Source organism: Vitis riparia, chromosome 5 (assembly GCF_004353265.1).
Source record: "Vitis riparia cultivar Riparia Gloire de Montpellier isolate 1030 chromosome 5, EGFV_Vit.rip_1.0, whole genome shotgun sequence".
Taxonomy (NCBI): Eukaryota; Viridiplantae; Streptophyta; class Magnoliopsida; order Vitales; family Vitaceae; genus Vitis; species Vitis riparia.
In genome coordinates, this window is record NC_048435.1 from 11,417,412 (window position 1) to 11,436,091 (window position 18,680).

The following is an 18,680-nucleotide window of genomic DNA, read 5'->3' on the forward strand; positions in this document are numbered from 1 at the left end:
GATAGCTTCATGAATCCCAAACTTTGAGAATATATTCTCCTTTGTAGCTTAAGCACTACCTTGTGGTAATTGATTTCGCATGCCACATCCTCTACCCATTTGGAAACATAATCAACCCCTACAAGAATATAGTGGTTTCCAAAAGTTAGTAGAAAAAGCTCCATAAAGTTGATCCAATCCCTAAAATCAATTTTTGTAAATCAAAGACATCAAATAAAACCAACAAAAATTCCAATATCAAATTTAATTTCTTCTAATCATTTTCGTTTAAGTTTGTATATAAGTTCCTTTTGTTTAAAATTTATCATGCCCTTTTGCCCTAGTGTCTATATATGATATGATTATTCTATATGGGCATTGTCCTCATCCATCAATTAGTGAAAAGTTCATTTTCTCCGTATTCATTATTAGAAACCGAGTTAAACTTGGGGTTAGAGGGTTGCTTTTATGCCTTCCTAATAAGTAATCTTTGTCCCTTGTACTAGATCTAGGATGATTAACTATTGCATTGTTTTCGTTTTTGGAATTAGTATGGTTTTCATTTTCTTATTTTCATATTTCCTTTAAAAGTAAATAAAATAAAATAAGTAGCAAATCCAAACCTTCTTCTTAAATAATAATAATAAAAAAAAAAGTAAATAAAAGACATTTTCAAATAAATAAAGGGAGTTTAGTCATTGAGTGTGAATGAAAATGAAAATGGTAGGTCTAAAGAGTAATTGTTCTTAAAGTTTTAAGAGATTTAATGTTTGGGCTATAAAAGGACTACCTGCTCACATCCTTAACCAATTCACCTCCAGTAGCTAGTTCTGTTATACAACATCTCAACCTTTCATAATTTAAATTCACCTAATGTAAATTCACCGACATATTAAATATCAATACGTGTAGGCTTGGTAGAATATATGAATTCAATGGTATAGCATACGTGCACATCATAATACACAGTTCTCTTTCTAGTGAGACTTCTATATAAAGTTCTCGGTTTCTTTGGAGATATCTAAGAAAAAAGAAAAACAGATACCAATCATCCCCAAAAAATGAAAAGATTGACCAGCTTTCTTCTTATGTTTTGCTTTTCCCTATGCATTATTCTCATGTCATTCAGGCAATCTCAGTTCTTCAGTGGCACCACCTACGATGTTCGAGTTGTCAACGGCTTCACGGACAATTCATCGTTGGTATTGGTAATTTGGTGTTCCTCCCAACATAATGATTTAGGCGGACGTGCCCTCCAGGCGGGTGATGATTTTAGTTGGAGTCTGAAAACCAACTTGTGGGCCACCACCCTTTTCCACTGCACCATGAAATGGGATCAACGGAGGACAAGTTTTGAAGCCTTTCACGTTCGGCGAGATAGTCAGCGATGTGGCCCTTTCAGGACCTGCTTTTGGCTGGTGAAAGAGGACGGATTTTATTTCAGCAATGACCAAGTAAACTGGAAGAAGGATTTTTCATGGTCATAGTTGATTCAAGTTAATTAGCCGGTATCTCCTATATATTCCAGTGCTGTTGTATCGAGGGTTGTGAGGAATAGCAACTGTAGTTTTAGATGTGTCATGGTATGACATATTATTTTCTGTTAATTTCTTTTGTTTTTGGTAGAAGTACTACTGCAATTTTGGTTCCATAGACTTTCATATCACAGAAACTCTTTCCACCTGATATTACTTGGAACAGAGAAAAAGCCAAAGTGAATGGGTAGGGTTTAAGATTTTGATTAAATGCCAATTTTTTAAGGCTGCGACTGAATTCAAATGCTGCAAGACAACGATCGATCAAGTTCAAAGATAGAGAACAGTGCAAGCAAAACCAAGCCCTTTTTGCCGCTAGCAAACTAGATTTCTAGTACCATTTCAGTATGATATTATATGATTTAAAATAAGTAAACACCTTCCTGCATGGCCCAGTTGGGACAGAACAAGATATGCTAAGACAAAACCCTCCATAATTTAAAAGAAGGAAATGAAAGAGACTTATCATCAGAAAATCTCAAGTACAAAACAGAAGAGGAAAAAAAAAACTTTTAATTTCTTTATTACTAAAGTTTTCACTTGAAGAACTTTTTTAATCTCAGAAATTAGGTCAACTCTACAGTCTTCCTTCTTATTTTTCTACAAACTTCTGGATAAGTTAGAAAACAAACTATGTGCGAAGATGGGACCCTAATGCAAGGAGAATGATTACTAGCGTCTGAACTCATAGACTAAAAAAGGTATCAATTCGGTGATTGAATATTGTTAACAGAAAGTATGGAAATCTTTTCTTTTAATCCTAAACCCTAATCTGTTTTGAGTCCACACTTTCCTTATCATATCCCTTAAAGATGCATCTTAGCCTCTTTCATTATCAAGCTTTTTCTAGAAGCTTTCTATGAGAAAAAAGCCGCATAACCAGCACAGCCAGAGATCTGGATGATCTACTGTTGATTTTGGGCCATGCAAACTCCTATCTGCGGCAAATCAATAAACTCAACAAAAGTAGTGGTGCTGGAATTGATATAGACTAGTCACTGGTCGACCACCATTGCATGATGCTTATAATGGAAGTATGTCACAGAATAGGTGACATCGACATCATACGTAGAAAAAGGCAAATGCTGCTCATACTTATTGGTATCATGGGTTCAATCTATATCTATATCTATATCTATATCCATATCTATATCTTTTCCTCCTGTCAGATACTAGATTGCATAAACAAAAGCAAGGAAAATTTGTGACATACCAAAACCCATTTATGCAATTTATAATTGTTCCTCAAAAAATATGGAATGCTTTTGCAATTAACCATCTGATTCTAGTGTTTGATAGACTCAAGAACCGTGGTTTGTCGCAAACCCTCAAAGTAATTAGTTTTTCACTAGAAGAATAATTTGTTGATTAGGAGAAGTGGTGGATATATGGTATATATATCAAAAGGTAACAAAGAAAATTCTCTTCAGTTACCTTCATGTGCATTAACAAGGAGGAGCTCACTATAAACCAAAGTTCAGACATATCAGAAACAGTAGTAATCTCTTTCTGCTGTCATAGAGAACAAAAATGGAGATGAGATTCTTTTCTTCGAGTGTTCCATCAACGGCAAACAAAAGAAGATTTCTTTTTTAAGGAAACTTTTTATCTCTAAACTGTTCCACCACTAGTGCTCCCCCATCCCTGTATTTTTATTTTGAAGTCCAGTAACATTCTACTTTATGGCTTCCTCTAATCGTAGGCCAGATCATGCAGTGGGACAGCTTCTGGAAAAGCTTGGGTACGCCATATGACCCCGCATCATTGTCTTTGTGTCCGTCAATTATGTTTCTGAACTTGGACCGGATCCTTTCAAACCGGCCCATTTTCTGATTCAAGTCATATAATTAGCTTGTTTTTCTATTAAACCAGCATTTTTTCTTTTAACTTGAACCGAACCGATTCAAACTGGCCCACTTCTGATTCAAGTCATATAATTAGCTTGTTTTTTCTATTAATTAAACCAATAATTTTCTATTAAATTTGGACCGACCGGTTCAAAGTGGTGAGCAGGCTAGTTTTTAGTTCGGCCCAAAAGGACTCTGAATCACTCTCCACTATGGCCCACATGAGTTATTCTGATGTGATTCCAAATTTAAGTCAAAAAACATATTACATCTCTCTTTTTCCATTATAGGACATTGGAATAGTTGATTTACACTCTCCATTATGGTCCAAAATATTTTTTTTGTAAAATTTTTTTAATGTTAATCATTATCTTTTGACTTGAATATATCTTAAACCTCTATTGATGAATTAACATTTGAATTTAGTGAAGAATACAACAAAAATAAGATAAAGTGATTAATGTCATATTTTGCATAAAATATGGCTAAATATTACATTTTAAGCTTGAATATATCATTAAATACACCTTTCAACCAGGCAATTGTATGTCATTTTATGTATGCCCAACTTTTTTATATTTTCTTCGAGTTTTTTATGTTTATAGTCATATTTCATGAAGAATGAGTTGAATCGAAAGACTAAATTTGTAAAGATTGAGTTCCTCGATGCTAACCATTTTCAATCAATAAAATGTTTTGAGGTGGTTAAAGGAGCTAGACATTTCCAATCAAGTCGAAAAAAGTTACGTTGGATTCCTTACTTTCCAACTTATATCGGACAAAATTTCAGAATTTTTGGAGGTCATTTTCCTATGGAAAAAAAATGGAGAAACACGAGTGATGTTCCAACTCAAGAAAGTGACACCAAAGGCTCCATAAGGGTGCCACTCCCTAGTGGTGTCTTTATTTTAAGGAGCACATGATTGCAGCCCATAAATAACCTTTTCTAATATTTAAACCCAAGGAAATGGGTTAAACCCAATAGCTTACTAATTTTAAATCATCCTTGGCCTTTTTCACATGAAAATGAGACGTTCTCACATGAGGGAACTTAGGGTTGGATATAAAAGAGGGAATGAGCAACCATTTTAGGGGTGGGGATCTTCTCCCTTATGGGGGAGTTCTCACATATTCTTACTCAATTCTTAGAGTCAACGTTGGGAAAATGAGTGTTAGGACATTGAATCTAGTGTAATTGTTGGCAATTTTGTTTCAATTTATGTTTGGCCATAGAAGTTTTTTTAGATAGTGACTTGCTCTCCATTGAAGATTAAGGGTTATTGTTCGTCCAACCGAGAAGTCATAGGTACGTCTAAAAAGGTTTGGCTTGTAGCATATAAAAAGGTTCGGTATCATTTTTGGACTTAAAATGTTTTTTAAATGATTTTTCAAAAAGCAGGGGACACTCAAGTGGTTAATCCCACTCAAACAGTCAACCAACTCAAGTGGCATGGAATGCTCAAGCAGTCCAAGTCCATTCAAGCAATCATGTCAGTCCTACCAAGTTTAGAAACATATTTTGAATAAATTCCACTCAAACTCTAATTTGGAAACTTAAGATACTAAAACTATTTTAGCTTGTGCCTTTATACCTCTTTAATAACCCCTTTAGGATTAAAGATTTGAGCTAAGAGATTAGTGATCGTAGATATCTAAGAGTTTAGAGACCTCTCATTCTATAGATGGACTCCTTGAGAGAAAGCCTTATTGCCGCATCATTCCCGATTTCTCATTCAATGATTTAGATCTTTGAATTGTTGGTTAAAGACCTAAATCCCTTTAGAGGGACCAAATAATCCATTAAGAAGCAACAGGGAGTTGTTGCGTCACGAACGTGGATCAAGTTGTAGGTATTAAAGAGTAAGTCTTTAAGGTAAAGCGACTAGGTAAATTTGTGTAATTTGATTCCGAATAGTGGATTTAGATTGGTAGGTCTTACACCTCGTGGTTTTTTTATCTTATTATGAGGGTTTTCCACGTAAAAAATTTTATGTCTCATTGTCTATTTCTTTATATTTTTTATTATGTTTGAAGTATCTAGATTAGGTTAATTTGATTAATCCTAATATATTGTAGGGTTTTCCTAAAAAGTGCATGTCTATTGATTCCTACTTATTTTCTAGTTAATGACTTTGAATATCTTGGTTTGATTGGTTAATTGGTTATTAAATTAGTTGATTTGTTATCTTGGTGGTTATGGTGGTTATACCCGTAACCAATTATTGATTAATTTGTTGCGATTATAGTTGAGTTTGTTAGGTTGGTTATTCTGGTGGTTATTATTATTATCTCTAACATATCTCAACATATATTGTTAATCTTTGGATATCAATTAACCATAAAAATCAATTTTTTATTTGGAGCAAAATCTTAAGATAAAGTTTAGACATATTTTATAAATAATTTATTTAAACTTTTTTTAAATCACTCATTCACGGGGTTTCGATTATTATTGGAGTGGTGTTTAAGCAATACCCATTTTGCAAGGAGATCTTGGATATCATTTCATTTTTTATTTTTCTTTATTTTTCTTGTTCTTGCTTTCATTTATTTCCTTTGTCTTGAATTGGTTTTATTTAATGTATAATTGCATCTTTTTATCATCATTGATCATTACAATTTCATATTTGATATGAGGTTTCATGTTCAATTTCTTGCTTTCTATTTTATTCTTTCATTTTAATTTTCATTCAATGTTGATTGAGTAGTTATTTTGGTTGGAGAAAGGGTGTCCTAAGGCTTCCCTTCCTTCCGTTAGAATGACCCTATGCTCATAATGTATGATCATAATTCAAAGTACCTTGTTGTTATATTTCTTTTACTCAATAGAAAACACCATATCTCAATATTTGACAAATGATGATTATAAGGTCTCAAACGGGTATCTTAAGCACTTAATGAGAAAGTCGTTTTGACTTGGGATTGCCTTTATTGAGTTTTTAATGCGGCAATTAGACAAACATGTGATATATTGAGCTCAATGCAACCATTGCATTGTTGTGCCCAATTAGAGATTTGGAGCCTAGGTAATAGGGTATTCCAAGCACTTAATGGCGAAGCCTTTTTTACTTGGAACAATTGTATATAAGCCTAGGACAACAATTTTCAAATCATTAATACTTTACTTAAAATGAGGTGAACATAGGGGATTTGAATTGATAGGTGAACACCTGTAATAGAATATTAATAACAAGAATCATTTCGTGGTAAGGAAAGGACCCTAGGAATTCCCCTTTCCTCAACTGTTAATTAGTTACAAATTAGTTAAGTCTTTTTAACCAGTTTTTGGTTTTCGCATAACAACTTTTCAAACACTTTCTTGCCTAAAGCAAGAAATCAAAAAAGATTTTTCGACTACCATTTCCTTTGATTCTTTTAATCTTTCCACTTCACCTGCATTCCAAGCTCACTTCCCTGAGGTTTAACACTTGACTCACCAGGTTTTTAAAAAATTACAATAGCACCGTATGCTTGGGGAACCGCCATTTTATTAATATAGATTTTGGCGCGATCATAAAGTGTGCATGAATGTGAGTATCACGACAACCCGAAGATCCAATAATAATGGAAGCAAGGTGGGGAAGCTTTAATACACAAGGAAATGTGAAAAAAAAAAAAAAAAAAAAAAAAGGCAAGAAAATGAGGTGTTATCAAAATTTTAGAGCAAAATTAATACCCAAAGAACCAAATTGACACCACACTAAAGAAAATCAACACATCAACTCCTAGTATTGAAATTTTGCTAGTAATTCCTTAATAGATAAAATATTATTTAAGAAAAACTTCCAAAAATGATTATTTCCTAAAAGGAATCAAACACTCCATTTTGGGAAGTATTTTCAAAATATTTATTCCTATTAAATTATTGAAGCTTCCAAAAATATTTTGGTAACCTTTCTTAACAAATTCTCTATTATGAGATTTTCCAAAACCTTTATTTATTACTTGAATTGGAACACTTGTGCTAAATGGAAATTGTTCTTAATTTCCTTGTCCTTGAACTTTCCTTATCCAAACATAATCCTTCTTTTCTCAAGGAGGGGAAAGCTTGAAGAACTTGACACTATCCTCCTTCTTTATGGGGGGGAGAGCTTGGAGGACTATTGTAGGTACTGTTCTCATTTTCTCAAGGGGTGAGAGCCTAAAGAACCACCAATCCCATAATAAGAGGAAAGTTTCAAAAAGAAATAACAACCCAAAAATAGCAACATCCAATTCTAAATAAATAATATTTCGAAAGAACTTCTCATGAAAATTTATTTTTTATAAAAATACCAAATATTTTATTTTAATCTATATACTGAATCTACAAAAAACATAAAATAAATAAGAAAATAATTAAATAAATATTTCCCTATGATCTTTAATATGCTATAAAAAATTTTGGTAGTCTTAATTTGCAATAACAAGCATTCAAATTTACCAAAATAACAAAAAATAATGTTAGAATATGGATAAACCCTAAAATACCCCAAAATTGTGAATATGTCGTCACCAGTGCTTGAGAGGCTAAAATTTTCTATAGGGCGCTTAAAGCTTCTTGAAGTGCTTAAGAATTCTACTTAAGCACTAATCTTAGTGCTCAAGTGTTGCCGCTTGCAATTGCACATCGAGACCAACTTCTTCACCTTTTTTGAACATTTTTCCACTGAAAAACTCACATTCGCATACTAGTTTCTCCACTAAGGATGTTTATGAATGATTTAAACCTTCAATCTCCATTTTTAGGCTATTGTAGATGGATAAAGATTTGAATTTTACAATACAAAAAATCCTATGCTCTACTGTAACAAAGCTTACAATCCATCTATGAAACAAAAAATGATTTTTACATTGAAACCTAAAAATCTTGTACTCCTAACCATAAAGGTTACAACCTAATCTAGAGAAATAAAAAAATAGATATCATATCCGTTCATATTCATATAAAATAACATCCACTCATATAAAGTGCTTGCACCTTAGAAAAGATATAGCATACAAGAACCTAACTTAGAGTTCTAACACCAATTGTTGGGAACCCCAAATTACTTCGTACCTTAGCCTTGAATCTTGAAAGGTGCATTTATTTTATCCTAGACTCCTCTAGATCTATCACAGGGAAAATATACAATATCAAAAATAAATAAATAAAAAATACCGGATCTAGAGATTATGAGTCCATACCTCCAATCTGAATGTTTCCAAATCGAATCCAATTTGACAAAGATGTTGAATTCATAGTAGTCATTGTAGAACTTGTCTACTTAAGGATTATTCACTTGATTTGTCCCTTCATGGATCCTTATACAAGAGAAAGGTGTGTTTCTCTTCCTCTCTTGAGAGTTGCTAAGGTTTTTCTCAATTAGGTGTCTAGAGTTCTTGTTAATCTCTCTAGAAAATGATGGATAAAATGTAGAAAACCTAAACCCTAAACCCTAAACCCCTAAGAGAGACTTATACAGTTTGGGTTTAAGTAACGTGAGCTTAAATTGGGCTTGGGTTGCCTAATCTAGTCCACTTGGGTCTTAATTAATTAATTATCCTTATTTTGAAGATTCTAATTCACACAGGCTTTTAGATAGAAGGTAACTTAATTTTGAAGATCTAATAATGCCTTTCATTCTACAATCAAACTAGTAACATAATTTGAAATAGAGAATTAGGACATTAACCATCAAACTAATAACAAGTGAACACTAGTGATTAAAAAATGGATAGACCAATACTTTAGAGACATGAAAATGAAAAACTAAATCTTCATATCAATACAAACAATTTAATTTTTTAAGGAACTCAGTTGAATTCTTTATTTTACATTATTACACCTTTGTCTTTATTTTAATTTTCTTTTTAGATTTTAAAATGGTTTTCTAAGTTACTAGGTGTTGTGGGAAGGTAAAAAAGAAAGTGTTTCCATTTTCTTCTCTAGTTGGAGATACTCACGAGCAATGAGAAGGGTAAGGGGATTCTTTGATTGTAGAGATTGCATGATATAAGATTGTAAGGGCTGTAAGCTAAGCAGTCTTGGGAGCATGTTTGAACCTAAGTGCATGGCTTTTGCTCCTTGATTATAAGACTTCGGGAAGATAGGTAGGTTAGCGTTATAGCAAATGCTTTCTACAAGGATGTAAAAGTCACAAGTGAAGCAACCTTAGGAGCTAGTGTAAGCAATAATGAAATACCTAACTTAAATGCACCTTGTACTTTAGCTACCCTATGATCAAATGATTGCTAGGATGATCCTCATTCATCTCTCCCATAACATTACTTTTAACTAGTTAAATCTAACCTGGTTTCAATCCACCACTTGCAACATTCTTCGAAGGAAATTTTAGCTACTCTATTAGTTTGACACTCTTTTAAGAAGAGTTTTAATTCCTTGAGGAGATGACATAGCCTCTATAATAGTTGTTAGTTCTTTTTAAGATTTGGTTGGGAGCTAATATTGTTTCAATGATAACTTTGGTTTGCACTTTCAATCAAGATTTTCATTACCACACTGAAGGATTTATTCAAGAAGGGTCAACCAAAGAGTAACCATAGATCATTCCAACTTCTTATGCTCCTCAACCTTACAGTGTTGAACCACATTTTTGCTCTATCATTCAAAGTTAGTGGGCAGATCTTCATTCTCATGAGATCCAATAACATATTAACATCATGGAAAGTGAAACATATTTCCTCCACATTCTTGTTATGTGTGTAGCGGTTCTTGTTATCCATTCCTTTGAAAATGAGTAGTAAGGGTACAATATGAGGCTTGATTATGATCTGTTCAATATGCATCACAAAGCCTGATAGAGTTATATAGTCCTTAGGGTTAAGGTGATTTGGGCTAGCTTGATTGTTTTGATCTTGATTCTCTCCTTCCATGATTAGATTCAAGATTTTTGAATCTGGATCAAATCCCCTTGCTAAATTCCTAACCACTTTGCATACAAGTTTAGTAGAAAAAAGTTAATAACAAAAACAAGACTAAAAATTGAAATAAAAGTAAAAATAAAATAAAATAAAATTTGTAACTCAACTTTCTAATAGACTAAAAAGAATTGAATTAATTTAAAAAAAAGCCATAGTAATGGCAATTTGGTTGATCCCACATAGAATACTATTAAGCACCTAATGATGTAAAGACTCAAGTTATTTATCTTAATTAATCTAGAATTCGATTAAATTAAAAATATTGATTTTTTTTATTTTATAAAAAGGTAAATCATATTGTAATGATTGAAAGGATACCTAATATGAAATTATCTAGATTTTTAGTTCACTCTTAAGTTTGATGTTCATGAGGATTGGGTACGTGTTGATTATCATAATAATATCACACTCTTTTGCATTCATTTCTCAATTGAATAAGGCCTTAACTACTCTTAAATACTAACTTTAGGGTTTCACATAGAATAATTGGACGGATCTTAATGAATTAACCTATTTTAGAAGAATCATTCATTAAATCCAGTTAGGGATGGCAACAGGACGGGTTTTTTCGGGTACCCGCTCCGACCCGCCCCTAATGGGACATAATTTAAATTTAATAAACGGGTTTAGAACGAGTATGGGATTTTTCTTTAAACCCGGGGCGGGTTCGGGTATTGCCCCATCCCACCCCGCCCCACCCGATTATATATAAAATTAATTTTAAAATTAAATTTAATTTAAATTTTAAAATTAATTTAATTTAAAATTTTATTTTACTATTTTTAATATATAGATAATATTAAAAAATTTAATAAAATAAGTTATAAAAATATAATAATTTTATTATTTATAAAATAAATTTATTTTAATGTAATTAAAATTTTAAAAATAATTTTTTTTTAAAAAAACTAAAGAATTTCCCATACCCGTCCCGCCCCATTTAATTTTTTAAACGGGACGGGGATGAGAATTGTTTTTAATAAATGGGGTGAGGTTGGGATGGGGGCGACCCGTCCCGAACCTACCCCGTTGCCATTCCTAAATCCAGTATGCATTAAACATACCTTATTCTGATGGATTTATCCGAGAGTTCTTATTCCTTTTGAAAACATTAAAGTTGTATGAATCTTAGAGTGGAGATTCAACTTACTATATCATGCACACATTCTCGTGTCATTCTCCCTTAAGAGATTCTTCTCATCTGGATAATAAACCACTTTGTTGCTCATACTTTGTTCGACACACGCCATTAATTTAGAGAATAATGAAAACACATTAACAAGAAAGAATAGGTATTGTTTTCAATGACCATGTACCTCAAAAAAAATTCTACGAAAAGTATTTATTCCTACCTCTTACCTTAAAATCATTAATAGAACTCCCAAAATATTCAAACACAAACATAAAAGCCTAATAAACAAAGTCTCGAAATTGAGACGACATAAATGTAACATGTGTGGAATATTTTGATAAATATCACTATGGTGTCAAAATTCAAGTATCCTTCATCCATTTAATTGTTGTATAAAAAATCTAAGTACACGTTGATTTTGGTGTTGAAATTTGTTGTGTCTATATAAGAATTTTTAGCTTCAAAACTACCATTTCCCATGGCCTTCTTCAGTTGCCTGAGGTTTAAACACATTCTAATCAACTTAAAATTCATCCTCAAAACAATATTTGAATGGATCGAAGCTCAAAAATCAATTTTTAAAGTGTTTGTCAAAATTTGGAGCTTATATCAATGTGATATTGACTCATTTCAATGAAAGTGCATCAACATTAGATTCTTCTGCTTGAAAAAGATTCATGGGTCTGGTATCAATTTGGATATTGAAATTAGAGTCTTGTATCAAGATTGAGTCTAACTCCTATTTTTGCCTTGTATAAAAATTTAAGGTCAAGGTTGAATCAAGCAGTATCGAAATGTGGGGTCTCGTGTCGAAATTTAGTATTGGGTGCACCTTTCATTACATTAAATATGTCTCAAATTTTCACACTTGGTAATTTAGACAAACCTTGTCTCTTAATCCACTTAAACTTCTTCAATTCCCTTTATTGAATTGGCTATCAAATTTCACACCTTGTATCAATTTGGAAATTAATAAAGGCCTATTCTTTTTGTCTAAAATCAATATTGAATATTCTATCAGTTTTAAAGATTGTGATTTTGATCATTTTAATGGAATAAATAATTATGAAAATTAAATTCTATAAGAATATTTATCAAATTGGAAAGGTATAAGAATAAGGAAAATAAATGTTATAAGGTATTTTGAACATGAGAGGTTAAGCTCTCTTCTTGGATAAGGTGTTTTCAAGATTTTCAAAATATCATAAATTGGTGATTTCCTTATCACACTAGATTTTCCCATTAGAAAATAAATATTTTGAAATTTTTCACTAAAGATAATTTATCATTAAGGGGTATTACCAAAAATATGCTTAGTAAATTGATGGAAATAAATTTATTTGAAAATATTTTTTATATAAATATTTATTAATTGGAATTGTAAGAGAAGAAGAATTTTTATGAAAATAGCTTTTAAAATTTGAGAGAAAATATTTTATCACAATTTATTTTTGGACAAAATACTTTCTTGGAAATTTAAATTTTTCTAAAGGGCATTCTCCTATTATACTAGGTTTCCAATTAAGAAATAATTATTTTTGGAAATTCTTAAATAATATAATTTATTAATCAAGATAATTACTAAAGTTTAAAAAACTCTTAATTAACTCAAAAGATTAAGTGGGAGAGGGCCTAGGCAAGCTTACAACCTCAATTGTTAAGCCCATCTCGATTTAGGTTCATCACCATCCTATCGGTGGGGTTGGGCCTTAAAAATCAAGAGATGTGAACTTTTTAATTGGACAAGACTAGAGATGTCTATGATACGAGTGACCACCCCATCAATGGCCTGGGTTCTTCACTTAATGACATTGATATCAAGGACAATGGTTATACACTTAAACTTGGATATGAAGTGATCGAATCATCTACCAAGGTCCCACTTACATTGTCTAAGGACCAAACTTTAAGGTATGTTGATCTTGTCTTGGTACCTTCCATGGTTAAAGCAAGAAAATCAATCTAAGAAGGTCTCTAGCTGGTAATAAGGCCATGACCTGCCCATCATAGGTTTGATTCTTATAACACTTAGACACCTTAGAAAAAGATATGTAGTCCTAACTCCTAAGAGCTCTATATTTTTGTTAAATATTTGTTAACCTTGAATGCTCAATTAGACTAGATGCATAATTGTTTTCTTTGTTATAGATATCATGTTTGTTTGTTATAACTCTCTTTTTCCCAATTACTTAATGGACCAAGCCCAACTATTCTTTTGGATGGAACGAGATATTCTAGATATAGTAACTAACGGCATGAAGCTAATTTAGGTGGAACTAGCTATCCCTTGTGAACAAATCTAGGAAGAAGAAAGAATGGGATGTTGAAGGTGGCATAAAATGAATCAAAAGATCAAAAGTCTCATACTTAGGTCTTTAAATAATGTGTTGTAATAGCAATGCATGATTTCCCTTTTCTTTTGTGTCTCATAAAATGAACTAACTTTTCAAGTATCATTTCTCCATCTTTTTTCTCTTTTCTAGGACATTTTAGATGATTTCCCTTCTTCTTCATCTTCTAGTTTTATTTCTCCTCATGTTCTATGATTATGTTAGGATCTCATATTTTTTTAAGTTTGGTTCTTTGTTTCCTTTGGGTTTTAAACCCCATTATGAGTTAAACTTATTTCTTATCTATACTTTTTAGTTTTAACTTGATTAGATATAGATTTTCTTAGTAGAGGAAGTAGGTGTGCCTAATTCAAATATAGCACGAACCAGGTTTAGGGCTTAGTGGATAACTTGATTTAAAAAGAATTATTAGTGGAGTGAGTGATTGAGCTTAAAAAAATTTAAAATTAGAATTAGTGTTATTTTAAGAAGATTTAATTATGAAAAATAATTAAAATAGTAAAAGAAATTAGAAAGTGTTAAAGAGGGAATTAACTAACTAAATAAAAGGACAAACAAATGGAAGACCACAAATGAGAAATGATCCTAGTGCTTGAACAAATATGACAAGTTCTGTTCATTGATTTTTATCTTCATTGTATAACTCTCATGCTGCATTGATTTTCCATTATACTACCGTCCTTTACAACTAACTCTAAATTATATCATCTAGCTATTAGGTAAAAAGAAACCTGGTGGGAGGTGGTCGGGCATGAAGGCATCAATTGGGCCAAGAAAAAGTTGGACGAGGTTCCTTTTCTTATGGTCCTCCAAGTATGGCATTCTCAATATCCTCTCTGCTCAGTGCATAGCTGAATCTCCTCTCCACATCCTTCTCTACATTCCCAGGTCCACTCTTCAGGTACATACATGTTAAATATACTATTCATGATTCACATGGTGGGTGCAAAAAATGGAAAATTCAGAGAAAAATAGATAATAACCAAGTACAGAAACAACAACACAGAACAACCTCTTCAGATGGTACAGGATGCTTTTATCAGGTACTATGTCTTACAACTGAAATTTTGTCTGGTCTGGGGTGGGTTTGCCATCAAACCGTAACAAATAATAGTTTATAGCATCGACAAAAAAAGTGTGCAACCTAACCCACCTCCCACGCCCGCTGCCACCCCATATGCATTCGCATGCATAGTTGCACACACACTAGGACCAAGCCGAGAAATGATACATGCCACGATTTTTTATCCCAGTTCTTTGTTTAGGAAAATGCTTTTAAAAGTTTCAGCTCCAGAGCCATGACTATACTTGGTGAAATAATCCAAACCCATGTCATAGAACCACCAAACCAGTTCAAAAAACCACCGAAGACCTGATGTAGAGATCAGTGACATCGAGCAAGAGCTGGGCGTGGCACTCAGGCTTTTACACGAACCAAATGGCTCGATCCTCTTTGCTCTGTAAAAACCCTAGATTTCTCAACCATGCCTCCACACAAGGAAGACTAGGAGAATACAGGGGCTTCTTCTCTGAAAGCTTTTTGAGCCACTCATCTTCTGCAGCAGAGGAGAGCTCTGCGCAAGAGAAGCTTTAGAAAACTAGGGTTAGGGTTTTCCTAGGTTTGGAATTTGGGGAAAAAAACAAGGGCTTATAGCAGAGGATTTTGGCGAAAACAATGTGGCATCAACACTAATGAACTTTGGATACGGAAATGGTGGACATTCTTTTTTGGATTTTTTATTTTGAATAGAAATCTTTCGTGGATTTTCAGAAATATTTTGGTGATTTGGATGGAGCAAAGCTCAATTCGTTATCTTCATCTTTGATATGAAGATAGTCTGGCAAGTTTGTTATCTTCATATCAAATATGAAGGTGGCCTGGAAAACAGAAGAACGTTCAAGAAGGAAGCCACGAACAATAAGACAAACAAAATCGTATTGAGTGATCTTTTTTATATTATTATTCATCTAGGTTTAGAGTAAGTTGGATAGCAATATTTAAAACCATTTTTAATATATTTAATATTTGAATGAATAAAATTTTAAGTGTTAAAAATATTTTTTAAAATTATTATCAAATAAATTATTAAAACTCGTGTGAAAGTTATTCTAAAAAACGTTTCTAATATTTTTAAAACTTGAATGATAAAAATTTTTAAATATTAAAAATACTTTCTAAAATGAACGGTAACCCACCCAAATACTCATCAATTCAAAGTATATGAAACTTTGATTATTTTGGGATGATAATATGATATTTAAATTATGGAAAGTTGGGCTTCCATTTTTCTAATATTTCTATACGAGCACATGGAAACCCACCTTTCCCTTATATTTAATAATTACATTTTCATTCAGAAGAATCCATTTTTATATATTTATTTATTTATATGTTAGTCACTAGTTTTCGGCTAACCATCAACTATCCCTTTGGACCTTGATAATTTTAAATTCAGCAACTGTTGAGCTGGTTGCATGGTTTGCACATCATGCAACTTCCATATGCCCAATGCTAATTTTTAAAAACATAGACCAATGCTTTTGCTTCAGTATCTTTGGCAACTCTTCACTGGGGTGCCCGCTTCAAATTCTCCAACTTTTGATAATTGTAAAGCTCTTTCTTAAAGAGGACGGAACAAGCTTGAGGTGAGTGCAGTAAAAGGTAGCCCGTAGCCTGTAGCCTGCATACCTAGCAAACAGAGCCCAGTGATCAGATAGATTTGCTCATATGAGTGGGAGTAGAAGCAGCAGACTCACGAGGCGGTGAAAATTGTGATCTTAGCACAAAATAATTACGACATACTTGGCAGGTGACATTGCACTTCTGACCGGCTCTGTCCATCCCTATTTATGCTTAGGGTTTGAAAACAGAACGATAGGGAGCAGAGAGACATCAAAGAAGATGAGAGATATCGTATGGGAGGCATCAAGTTTGAGGCCCCAGATAAGATTGTATGGGATCTCTCTGTAAACCTATGTTCATAGATTTATCAGAAATCCATATCTGCAATTTATAGGTCATTCGAAATCCAAGTCCGCACGCCCAATCTCAATGACTTTAAATAGAGGGAAAGCAATGAACACGCAGAGACACTAATCACTGAATCAGAAATATACAATCACTATGCAGTTCAATACAGAGTTTTGACTATAGCACCTCAGCAAGTCTCATATTGAACACTACAATTTACCCACTACTAGCAAGGCCTACTAAGTGGTCAATCACATCTTTGAGGCTAGAGTAATGAGCCAGGAACTTGTTGTGAAGTTCCTTCTGGTCAAAGTTATTTTGCTGCCACTCGGAAATACCATCACCCATGACCTTCAGACCATGCTGCAGCATTTCCATTCCTTTGCTAATTCCATCAGGCAGCTTCCTTCTCTTGTTGGCTTGTTTTCATTGTCAATCTTCATGATTTCACATCCCACAGCTTCTGTATCAACTTTTGACATCTTTAGAACCATTTCTTTCAGCATCAGACCTTCCTTCAAATGCAGCCCCAGCTGCTCAGAGCTAGGTGTAACTGTGAGTGTCATTTCCTTATCAAGAAATGCCTTGAACTCAGATGTAAATCTCTCCTCATTTGCCTCATCTCCTGACTCTAAATCAAATGAAAGAGCTGCATTTTGTGGCACAAATCTCCATAGCTGATCACAAGAAGTACGTCCAGAAAAGTATCCAAAGGCAGTGATTGCCAGATGGACAAATGCCCAGTGACGCTCACTCAGTAACATGCGATACAATTCCCATACAGCAGAGCTCTTGGCATTTTTATCACTTTCTACTATTTTCATGTAAGCAAGGCCGGCCAGGAAAGAAGCCAGATCTGGTTTGCATTCATACAATTGAGTATCTGAAGCTGCTTGCCCTGAGATAAACAGGTTTTGAAGCTCCAAGATGACTTCTTCCATTGCATCAGATGCATATAGATGCTTCATATTTGAGACGATCCCTAATGTTTCAGTCAGAAGCTTACGACAATGATCTTTCATTAGATTGTCCATGGAACTTCTGTACTTTTGAATTATTGCAACTAAAAACCTCAGGGTCTTCGTGTCAATATCAGATGTTTTGACCTCACTACACAACAAACAAGAAAACTTCACTCAGGGTCTGATCTTTGAGAGATATTGATAAATTCATGTAGGATATATTCAGGATTTAGTGTCAGAACTAACTTGAAAATTATGGTAAAACAGTCAACAAGAGAAATTAAATAAAATTGGGTTATTGTCATATGATGCAGGAACTTTTTCATAAGCTTGGTGATTCAATCACAAATGGCATTGAAGAGTCAATTTTCACTTTTAAGCAGATAATATATAGGTGTAAAGGAACATATTACTTACATGGACTGCAAGGCAGCAGACAGAGCAAAAACTGGTAGACCAAAAACACCAGAACTACACGCTTGCAATGTTTTGTCATCAAAACTATCTATGAAGCCAAAATAATCGGTCATGATTCTCCGGGTAGCAATACTCTTCATGCTATCCGATAGTAAATTCAGTGGGAAACCTTCCATGAGCAATGCAATGTGCATTACCAATGACAATTGTGATCTATCATCCCCAACAATGGAACTGTAAACTTGATCTACTATAGACTCTGTACCAGAACTCAGAATTTTGCAGATTGATCTTGCCATTTTTCTCAGAGGATAACTGGGAGCAAGAACTGGTTGTATAGATGCCACTGACTTCAATAATGAGCAAAGTTTATCAATAATGCCCACCACCATTTCTATCTCAGCATGACGCACCATAAAGCACCAAAGTTCCATAACAATCTCCCAGCAAAGGAAATGAGGATGGAAGAAGTTCTGTAGTAGAAAAAACTCAAATTCACTCCACATAGGGCTTGGAGATACCACAATCATAAATGTTTTCAGTGAAAGGATGAGAGATGAAAACATAGGCTGCCATACTAATT

At 33.3% G+C, this 18,680-nt stretch overlaps 1 protein-coding gene across 1 annotated transcript; it reads right to left on the minus strand.

Annotated features, from left to right (window-relative positions):
- Positions 1 to 17,071: 17,071 nt before the first annotated feature.
- LOC117915159 lies at positions 17,072 to 18,679 on the minus strand. The gene is made up of 2 exons (XM_034830730.1): positions 18,098 to 18,679; positions 17,072 to 17,828 (listed from the first exon to the last, which is right to left on the minus strand). Exons 1-2 carry the CDS (start codon positions 18,661 to 18,663, stop codon positions 17,072 to 17,074), a joined length of 1,323 nt encoding a protein of 440 aa, XP_034686621.1. The 5' UTR covers positions 18,664 to 18,679.
- Position 18,680: the final 1 nt, after the last annotated feature.

What these genes read in the sequence shown, in the direction of transcription:
- LOC117915159 (XM_034830730.1), bottom strand. Translation starts at nt 18,663, where the DNA reads ATGTTTTCATCTCTCATCCTTTCACTGAAAACATTTATGATTGTGGTA. An exon ending in TCTGCTGCCTTGCAGTCCAT is followed by an intron (nt 17,829 to 18,097) that starts GTAAGTAATATG and finishes TTTGTTGTGTAG; the next exon opens with TGAGGTCAAAACATCTGATA.